Consider the following 11,320-nt stretch of genomic DNA (forward strand, 5'->3'; position numbering starts at 1 on the left):
TCCGTAAGTCCCTTCCGTCAGTCAGGACTTAGAAAATATTTCAGCTTCCAAAAATCCAGCTTCTCTGAAGCATACGACGGACCAGCAGTACAGACCGTAGATCGATCTACGGTCCGTCAATCCCCTCCGTAGCTCCATACTTAGAATCTTCATAAATCATGTACTGGAACCCTCATAGTATCAATCTACGGATACACAGTACCGTCCGTAGATCCATCTACGGACCGTCAATGGACACCGTGGTTCCACACTTGGTCAGATTTCCCTGATTTGTCCTCAATACCATGCCTGCTGATCTACGGTCATCACCTACGGACCGTGAATGGACCTACGGTCCGTAGATCACCTCCGTGAATGCCCTGTTTCTGCATTTCTTTCAGCTGTCTCTATACTTCCGCGCCTGAACATCTTTCCTGCAAAACATGATAAAAACACATAAAAACCAATATAAAAAGGCCCTAGACACACACAACTGGTAAGTGAAATGTATTAGAAATACCGTAAACTCACGGTATATCACTACTCTTGTGGAGTGTGAGTGTATTGAAGGTAGGGATGGGAGAAAGAGCATAGTGTCAGAACTTTTAACGATGCATGAACAGTTGAAATTTGAACTAGAAGTCATGAACGTCACTCTCACAAACAAAGAAGCTGAGATCGCTTGTTTGAATGCAAAGCTTCAACAATCTCTGACTAAGGGGCCAGATGGAGCTAAGGTAGATACTCTAAGGGATGAGACAAGAGCACTGACAGCCAAAAACACTAAATTGCAGGAGAAGCTCCTAAAAAGCCATGAAGAGGCTGCTGTTTGTCTGTTGTTTGTTCTCAAATCCTTAACCTCTAAATCCTCCTCCTCTTAATTTCCTATCTCCAGACCTAATTTCCCTTTTCTTTTTTTCTCTTTCGTCTGTAACTATGTGGCCTTGAATGTTTTCTTTCTATGTTAAATGAAGTATGATCTTGGTTCTACTGACTGTCTCTGCGGTTCTTTTTGCTTGGGTTAATGCATATATTTTTTGTGATGAAAAAGGAGGAAATTATTATTGGATTTGACCTTGTTGATATGGGGGACTGTTTCTGTTATAGTCTTGTCGAGGGACCTGGTTTGTATATGATAATATAGGAACTGGTAAAAGGGGGAGTGATGAAACAAAGGGATAAAATTTGTTGAAGAAGGTTGAATATTAGTTTATCATCATCAAAGAGGGGAAAAATTGTTATTTAAAGTTGTGTCTAGGTATCTGAAGCTTTGATGATTGAAAACAAACTTTGGACTTGATCCCAGAAGAAGCTGAGATTTCAGTACAAGAAAAATTGCAGATGTCCAAAAAGCTTGCAACTTTGCAGCAGATGTCCAAAAAGCTTGCAACTTTGCAATATCTATTGTGATTGGTGTGCATCTCCCACAACCGAGCAGGCCCCACCCAATAGGAGTGCTTTGTGTGTTTGTGCCTATCTTATAATATATTCATTCTCCTTTGACAGAAAACAAGCTTTTTGAAATCAGAAATTTCACAAGAAAAAGCAATTCTCTCAAGGAATTATTTCTCGAAGAACAACAAGGGACTTGATAGAGTTAGCATTGTTCGTTGTTGTTAGAGTGTATTTTTTCAGTGTTTCATCTTGTATGATCTATTCCTAATCTATAAAGGAATGAGATCCTTTGAAGCTCTTGTTGAGCTTTCTGATTTCTAGCTAGAGTTAGCTATGTCGAGTTGTTGAAGTCTATATCATGTAGAGTTAGTTGGTGTAGTGGCCACTGAGTGGTTTCTTAGTGCAGTAGAGTTGCTGCTTGTTTTCTTCTCTTATATTTGAGATCTGAGTGGGTGGTTAGGGTTAGCCTTTTTGGGTTTTTGAAGTCTAGATCAACTACAATTGATTGGTTTAGTGGGCAATATAGTTATTGCTTTGTTTCCCTTGTAGTAGAGTTGCTACAGTAAGGGGGAAGGGATTAAGAGTTTAATTCCTAGGTTACAAGAGTTTGTAATCTGAAGTTTTGCTCCGTTTTGAGTGAAATGATGTTTGGGTTGAAATCCTGGTGAAACAAGTCATGGTTTTCTCGTCCCTTGAGTAAGGGGTATCCATGTAAAATCCTTGTGTCCGTTTTGCCTTGAATTATTTACATTCTGCTCTTATTTTTTGTTAAGGGACCTGGTCCAGTGACCATTAGTGGACGCATACATTTTATCTACCTAAACTGTCTAAGAAAATATTGTAATAAAGGATTTTCCTTGAAAATATGACCGAACATCGATCAAATTTTATATAGTAAGCTATACTTGGAGTTAATAAATTTATGTGTACACTATGTTCAACATATCACCTACTTTAACATTTTCATTAGTATTGTTGGGAACCGCAGTAACAACCTTATCTACTCTAATTATTTCTAGAGTCTTCTCAAGATACTTTGAAAAAGACTATACATTAATGCCACATTATAATAACGTTTCAATAATTTCAACCATCTCTGATCTTGTCACATTGAATTATCAAATTTTGGTTTTTTAAGTCTAGTCCATGCTGGCGGTCCCTCTTGTTTAGTCAAATGAAAGATCGATGTCATTGAAATTATATAGTTTAATAGTATTATAAAAATACACACAAAAATAGAAAAATCGGTTTCTTCTTATTTCTTTAGGGAGTAAATAAGTTTTAAAAATTGAGTATATATAGAAGAGAGAATTTAAACAAAAGAATCCAGATTATAAAATCTAATAAACTCATTTATCTAAAACTGAAAAAATAAAGTAATACAACAAATGTTCCAAAGCTTGTTTGTGTTTAATTTGATTGTAGATATAAATTTGGTAACAATACTAACTTCATAAACAATATAATTAATGTGATCGATTGTGAACAAAAATAGTTTTGGAAGTAAATTGAATGCATCATGATCATAATGTTATTGTTAAACAAATTGCCTAATTCTTGGTGCACTCACAATATTGTCATTTGCAAACACCCCTAACCTTCTCTTAATATGAACTATCCTACTCATATTATAAATATCTTTTTTCTTCCTGTTTAAATTAAATTTGAATTAATGAATGTAAAAAAGAGTAATTTGAATTAGAATAAACAATAAGAAAAAAAGGATAAAGATTGTAGTTGTATTAATTGGATGATAAGAAATATAATGTGGTAATTATGTTTTGTCAGGAGTTAGAGTTGAAGGAATCTTACGACAAGCAGCAGATGTTGAAAATGTGGAACGTCGGATACGAGAATATGAACGCGGTTTGTTTACTGCTATTTTCTTTCTTCTCTCATTTTATATTATTGATGTAATCAAAATAGCATAACATTCCCTAGCTTGGATTGAAGAAAGTTGTTAGATGCATAACATTTTCATGTTTTCACCTTTAATTTGGCATATAATATCACATTCCCTGACACAAGCTACTTCATCTTCTTTCAATAAAAATCTTGTTTCAATTTCCTAGGCAAGATTCTGGTTCAATGTTTGTTGTGAATACTCCAACAAACAATCATAGAGAATTCAACAGGCATGGCCAAAAGCTTGTTCAATCATCCTCATGGCATGGGGTTGGACACTGCTATAAAATGTACATAGGCATATCTATGCATAGTATTCATAGCATAATCATAGGTAGAGATATTAGAGATCTTAGAAATATTTAGGGATCTTTTCTAATTGTGTTTCCTTATATAGATTTACTTGTACACCGACAATTAGCTCTTATTCTTGGAATAATACAACAAGGAAATTGATCCATTGACAATGTATTTGTCACGATATAAAATCGGACCATGATAGCACCTAACATTAGATCCCCAGTAGGCAAGCCAAAATCCAAACAACAAGCCATAAGTTAAGACTAGAATATAACAATGCAAAAGAAAAATAGAAATAGAATAGGTCCATAGCATAGATATGTACATAACGGTACAAAATTTACAATAAAGCTCAAAAGTGACCAAGAAAGACGAATATACATAAGAACCAAATCTCGAACCTGGTGTCACTAGTACAAGAGCGTCTAAGTACAGAAAGGCTAAGTTGTGCGGACTATTCACTTTCGATGCCGCACCCGTGTCAGATTCCCCAAAAATGCACTACTTTTGGCGAATCTGACATGCACCTCTTGACATTTTTGAAGAGTCCAAGCAACATAGCAGAAATGAACTATATCCAAAAGATCTGTCTAATCAAAACACAAAATACATAGGCTGTATAAAACAGGGAAAGCGGCAAGTCTCCAGACGCCAAGAGCTCACCACGATCCAATAAGCAACATCCACGAGAGATCATAAATCAGTGAGGGTGGCTCGTACTAGGCGTTGCATAAAAAAAAGATGCAGAAGTGCAATATGGGTATCAACTGAAATGAAATTCACTTGATCATTTTGTTTTTTTTAACTCAGGGAAAAGTGAGTTTTCTCCAGATGAGGATGCACATGTTATTGGTGATTGTGTCAAGGTATACTATGTTAAACACAAGTACTATTAAGCTAGATGTTTGTCATGATTTTCTTCTCTAATTTCTATCTTATCTTCAGTACATTTTGCGGGAGTTACCATCATCTCCAGTTCCTGCGTCTTGCTGCAATGCCCTCTTGGAAGCATTTCGTATATTTTTATCTCATATCTTATACAAGAAAAAGAAATGTTTTTTCATGCTCCATCCATTATATTTTATATATTTTTTTGACTAGGCCTTAAAATGCTAATCATATATATTTGTGATAGTGGAAGAAATTACAAAAGTGAGAAAGTTAGCTCATTGAGAAAACATCATATACAACTTTTCAATAATTTAATTAATTTGAATTCTTGGAAGCTGTAAAAGTTGTATAAGGATTGAATGGTGTCAAGCCTTTTAGACATTTGAATTAAAGTGTACTCTTCCTAATAGATAAAGATTTTCAATGAGATAGTGCATACTTTAACATGGTACAGAGAAAGCAAGGTGAAGTGTCTAATTTTATCGCCACCATTATTAATTAAAAAAATATCCATGTGCTTGCCTCATTGAAAAGAATCAAGCTTGCATGTGACTGGCATGTTGAAGTGATAACTAAGTAAATACAATTTCTCTTTGTAATAACTTAAGTTTTTTTTTAGGATAACAAGCTTCAACAATTCCAAAATAAAAGTGTCATATAAATTAAGACTTGTATATACAAGTATTTGACTACTATCTAGGATTATTGTAAAGGTTACACATTAAAATACTTTATTCATTGAATATAATGACACGATTGATCGAGTTCTTCAATTGGAATCTTTGCATCACATTGTGTTAGAGATATAATTAAGTAAATTAGAGTGTGCTATCTCAATAGCTTAAGCATTTAGTTGAGAAAGTCACACACTTCAACATGTCATTAGAGCAGACAGAGGTCCTAAGTTCGAGTCTCACAATCACCCAATATTAAAAATTATTTCTATGTGTTTGACTGATGAAAAAGAATCAAGGTGAGGGGAATATTAGAGATATTATTAATAAAATTAAAGTGTGCTCTCACTAACGTTTAAGTTTTTAGATGAGATGATCAACACTTGAACAAAATGTGTAGATATTTATGGACCATAGATCTTTTGATGTAGACCACCATGACATCAAGTGTTAATTCTATGTAATGCATTATTTTCAGTCTAAGTTTGCTATGGGGATAATGTTTAGTAATTTTCTTGTTTTCCACTGCCTAAATAAAACTTATTCTTTTAAAATTGTTCTGAAAATGTATGAACTTAACGTCAACACATTCTTTTGAAGCCTTTTCGTTTAACATATTTTTCTTCACCAACATTAAACATAGTGCCAAGGAAGTAAACAACCTATAAAACCGAAACCTATAAATGATATGAATGGAGTAAGAAAGAGGTGAAAAACAGACATTGTCATGTTAAATGTTCATATCGATCTTCAGGTTGGTGCTGATCTTACTGGAGATTTATAAAGGGCATGTCTTAGGCATTTCACACAAGAAATATACTAATTACTATACTCTGTAAGCCCCAACCGTCTCATAATAAGTCAGTATAACGTTTCAAATAAAACCTTTTTTTCTTGATAATAACTTTATCCTTGATTGAATGTATGTTGGAGTATGTTGACAATTTATTTTGTGGCCTTCTTTCTGATCATGGATAATTATCATTTCTATTGAGTGTTAAATTTGGACAATTCAACAAAATGTATGTATGATTATTGTCAGGAACTGAGCGTGCCACAAGAGTCAATTGCATGCGTTCAGCCATATGTGACACATTTCCAGAACCAAATCGTCGTTTGTTACAGAGGTTCTTGTTACCTATTATTAATTTATCACCATTTAGTGCTTCTCACATACCACTTTCTATTATCATATTTGTTAAGTTTTTGATTTTCTAGCTCAAAACTTTGAATTTCCAGCCGAGCTCTATGCACTAGAGATACTTAGCCACATGTTTGTATATCTATTCTATTTCAGTGTCATTAGATTTGCAATTGTAATCGAAAGAGATTTGGAGAAGAGCTTCTTATCATTTACTAAAAGCATTCGATAGTATACATATGATGAGTATCCCTAGAAATTAGGTATACTAATAATAAATACAAGGAAAGACAACTTTGGCCTAGTAAATACAGATTCTATAAAACTTTCCATCAGGCTGTTTGGATTATAGATGTTTATCATGACCGATTTGTTACAAAAGTAATCAAATCGAGCTCTATTTTTAATGCCTTTGTGGACAAATCAACTAATTGCTCACTTGACTCACGTAGCCAATGTAAATAAAGTTTTCTTGAATCTTTTCAAGAATGTAATGGCAGTCAACCTCAATATGTTCAGTTCTTTCATGATACACAAGCTTTGAGGCTATTAACTTTATTATCACACCAAAGTTTGTTGGAGTAGGATGCTTCAACCCCATTTGGATGATCTAAATTAAAAAATTTGCTTCTCCATGATATCAAGTTCCAACCAATAGAGATACAAATATCCTTTAGTAAATATTTTATTATTTTTGGATTCAGTCCAACTTGTATATGCAGAACAGTCAAGTAATTGAATTTGTTTAAGAGCGGCATGATGTTTGACTGTAGGTGCATACATAAACTGACTAATGCCACTTACTGTAAAAGCAATATCTGGACATCATAGTGAGATAATTTAATCTGCCAATAATTAACCTCCTGTATCCCGGGATCATCAAATGGCTCACTATCATCTTTTATAAGGTGCACGTTAGGAATTATTGTATTAGTCCTTGACTCTGTAATGAGAAAAAAGATTGCCTATCTATATATGTATTTCTCCCAAAAAAGAAGTTTTCTAAAATTATTTTTGCTTTCGTAGATCAATGTATGAGTTGCAATTCTCACGTGCTATTTTTACCTGTGTTGATCAGGATTCTTATGATGATGCAAACTGTGGTATCGCACAAAATTGAGAATAGAATGAGCACACCAGCAGTGGCAGCTTGCATGGCTCCTTTACTTCTTCGGCCACTTCTAGATGGGGAATGTGAGATAGAAAGTGATTTTGAAATGGGCAATGATGGCTCTGTTCAACTTATACAGGCAGCTGCAGCAGCCAACCATGCTCAAGCTATAGTTATCACATTACTAGAGGACTATGATAAATTGTTTGCGGTATGGTTTATTTTAACTTCATTTTGATTAACTCTTTATAATGCCATTAAATATTTCTGCTCCTGATTGTCAATTTGTCTATGCAGATTGATCATCATATCTTGTAGAAAATTAGAAACATAAAAGATTTTCTTTAGAAGCTAATTATAACTCTTATCAGATTATCAAGTTCAATTCGCTAATCCACATGTTGAAAACTATTAAACTTCTCCACAAGGTCAAAAGAACAAAAGAGAACTTAAAAATAATGAAAGATAAGAACTGCAAAGCAATGAAGAATAAGATAGAAGAGAGAACTTTAGTCGAAAGTAAAATATTATTTCACTGCAGAAGACTTACATAACTAATAAAAAACTAACTTCATGGACCTATATATCATCAACAAAGCTGCTGAAGATAAACAAACTCCTAAAGACAAGGTAAAGAAGTTATTTGAGAAAAACTAAAGCTAATTTACTACAGTAAATAAATAAAGGGATGCAGTCCTAAAACATAGCAACTAACAGAGGTGCTCCTTATATAAGACTCTTAGATTATGTATAATATGGTAGCCGGTAGGTACTCAATTCCTTTACTAATGAGGTAAGTCAATATTTTATTTTTCAAATATATAACATCTGAAGGTGATAAGTTAATATATTAAGATAGTGATGCGACACACCAAATAAGTCGTTGCAAGATTTTTTGTTGTCACCTAACAATGAATTAATTGTACTATATGATACAATAAAATTTAAGCATCAATCAAAGCACATATTTTATTTAAATTAACAATACAATACATTACAACATGTAACAACCATCCAAACAAGGAACTAATTACAATAAAAATTTAACATACTTATCGATATCACTGTCTATGAAAAATTATAATGATATTTACTAGAATATCTTTCGTACTATATTTACATCCATTGATTTTTTTAATAAAAACAAAAGATCGTACTATTGTACGTGCAATACTGATAAAGATTTATGCTCCTAGATGTTTTGATGATCTCCTCACAAGGGCAGGGACCTGGTCCTCTGTAGAGTATGAATACTCGTCCAGCTGTCAAATTGATGTACAGCTGTAAAAGCTGTCCGCGTCAAAAAGTTGGTGAAGGACCAGAGTACTTCACCAATCAGAAACGACGAGGTTGTTTGTACATTGGATAATAATTCTTCTTGTCTAATTTATTCAACTCACAAACAACAAGTCAATTATTCATTCAAAGAGAGATACTTTCAAGCTTCAAAACAGCAAGGTACCTGATAGAAGTGCTTCTATTTGCTTTCAGTACCAGCTGCATTTGTTTGCTAGTAATAGTGCTTATATTGTAAGATTCGTTTCACTTGTGACAGAAATGTTTGAAACTTATATGAATCATTGTATGAACTAGGTTAAGGGTAACTTAGTTTCTTACTCTAAAGTCTATACTAATCGGTTAGGATTAGTATAGTGGGCAGTGTTGTATATGCTCTGGCTTAGCTAAGTAATAGGAGGTATTGCTTAGAGTTGGGATTAGTAGGCTAATCTCAGTTTGTAAACTGTCTTTTACTTTTGCTTGAGAAGATTAGTGAAAGCAATTTGAAAAGTCCTGGCAGGCCAGGTCGTGGTTTTACTCCCTTGAGCAAGGAGGTTTCCACGTAAAGTTGATTGTCAATCTTTACTTCCAGCATTTGTTCTTTACTGTTTATTTTTGTAATTGTGTTTAGGACCTGGTCCCATTTACATAGGTCAACGCATACATTCCAACAAGTGGTATCAGAGCTTGACTTTTCAGTTTGGTTAACACCAAGAAAAGAAAAGATCTTGAAGGAATGACTACTCCACCCAACATGGAGGAAGGACAATCTTCTACCAGGCCACCTCGTTTCAATGGCCAACACTATGGATGGTGGAAGAATCGAATGCACGATTACATCAACGATGAGGACTCTGAGTTGTGGGATATTATCCTTGATGGACCATATATTCCTACTAAGGAGGTGAAGGATGGAGAGCTTACCAATACTGTTGTCAAAACCAGAAAAGACTACAATGAGGCAGACATGAGAAGGATTGAAAAGAACTACAAGGCAAAAAAGATTCTGGTATGTGGAATTGGAGCAGATGAATACAACAAAATATCCGCTTGTGAGACTGCCAAAGAAATTTGGGACTGTCTTCAAACAGCCCATGAAGGAACCCAGTGAGTGAAAGAGTCCAAGGTTGATATGCTCACCACTCAGTACGAAAATTTCAGCATGAAGGAAGGGGAAACCATCTTTGAAATGAACTCAAGATTCACCTCTATCACCAATGAGCTGAGAGGCCTGGGTGAGCCTATTCCTGTCAGCAAGAAAATTCACAAGATCCTTAAAGTGCTTCCTAAATCTTGGGAAAGCAAGGTGGATGCCATAACAGAAGCCAAAGATCTAACGACTCTTTCCATGGATGAACTAATTGGGAATCTTCAGACCTACGAGATGAACAAGAAGCAGGGGATGACTTTGAAGGATGGAACGAAGGAGAAGTCCATTGCTTTGAAAACATCTCAAAGTGAGGTGACTGAGGAGGAGGATGAGATGGCTATGCCACTAGAAGATTTCAAAAGATCATAAAGAAGCATGGGGGTTTCCAAAAGAAAGCCTCTACTAGTAGAACTGCTACTGCAAATGATCTGTGCCATAAATGTGGGAAGCCTGGTCACTTTATGAGGAATGCCCCAGTCAAAGGCAGGAAACTCATGACTTCAAACCTCGCAAGAGGGACATGGTCCCAAACAATGTTCAGAAGAAGGCTCATGCTGATCAGTTGGTGAGAAAAGCCTTTACTGTTTGGGGAGATGATTCAAGTGAGTCAGAAGAAGATGCAGAAAGCCATGTAGATGTATCAATGATGGCCATTGAAGATGATGAAAATGTTTTCAACTCCATTTTCTCCATGATGGCTAAGTCAATGATGAGGAAGATCCAGATGAGGTAACCCTCTTTGATCTTAAGGATGATTTAGAAAATTTTCATTTTGAAAAATTGAGGAAACTTGCTGCCCTACTTATTGATTCCGTTGATGAACGAACCACTAAAACTTAATGTTAAATGAAAAATTGAATGTGTGTGAGGATGAGAATTCAACTCTCATGTCTTAAGTTTCTAAAATGAGCTTAAGGATAGGTACTATAGAGACTAGCAATATAGCTCCGAAGGAGGATCCTGGTACTTCAGAGAGTGGAAAGAGAAAGCTTAGCATCTTTGAGGAAGAATTGGAAGAAAAGCTTAAAATTTTGGAGTCTAAGCTAGTTGCTTCTCTTGAAACTAATTCCCAACTGAGAAAGGATCTGAGTAGGATCAAAGAGGATCTAAGCCACTCTCTAAGGTGGAATGATTCCTCTAAGATACTCTCTAACCTGTCTAATCATGGTTTCAATGGAAAGAAAGGGATGGGATGCAGACCAATAGAACCTCCCTATAATCCTTACAACAAATATGTGTCTGTATCTGACAATCTATTGTCCACTCACTGTGGGCGTAATGGTCATCTAAAAGAAAAGTGTGAGAGTCTGATAAGAGCAAAAGAAAAGCATGTGAAATTTGTCAGATCTGAAAATAATGATAAAAGGGAACACAAGGGACCTGGTCCCCATTATCGTTTCAACAAGAACAGTTTGCCCTCCTGGATAAGAAGGTTTCATATTAAGACTTTTGATAGTTATTGGGAACTCCGTTTGAAGTGGGTTCCTAAATCTAAC

At 35.0% G+C, this 11,320-nt stretch overlaps 1 protein-coding gene across 1 annotated transcript in view; it reads left to right on the forward strand.

Annotated features, from left to right (window-relative positions):
- The window catches only part of LOC102593097 (rho GTPase-activating protein REN1-like), a 108,073-nt gene extending 100,359 nt beyond the window's left edge, over positions 1-7,714 (forward strand). Inside the window, 7 exon segments of the mRNA XM_015306946.1 lie at positions 3,163-3,240; positions 4,390-4,445; positions 4,525-4,598; positions 5,426-5,443; positions 6,206-6,271; positions 7,364-7,607; positions 7,694-7,714. Of these exon segments, the coding sequence (XP_015162432.1) occupies positions 3,163-3,240; positions 4,390-4,445; positions 4,525-4,598; positions 5,426-5,443; positions 6,206-6,271; positions 7,364-7,607; positions 7,694-7,714 (557 nt within the window).
- The last annotated feature ends 3,606 nt before the right edge of the window (positions 7,715-11,320 follow it).

Source organism: Solanum tuberosum, unplaced genomic scaffold (assembly GCF_000226075.1).
Source record: "Solanum tuberosum cultivar DM 1-3 516 R44 unplaced genomic scaffold, SolTub_3.0 scf00043, whole genome shotgun sequence".
Lineage (NCBI taxonomy): Eukaryota > Viridiplantae > Streptophyta > Magnoliopsida > Solanales > Solanaceae > Solanum > Solanum tuberosum.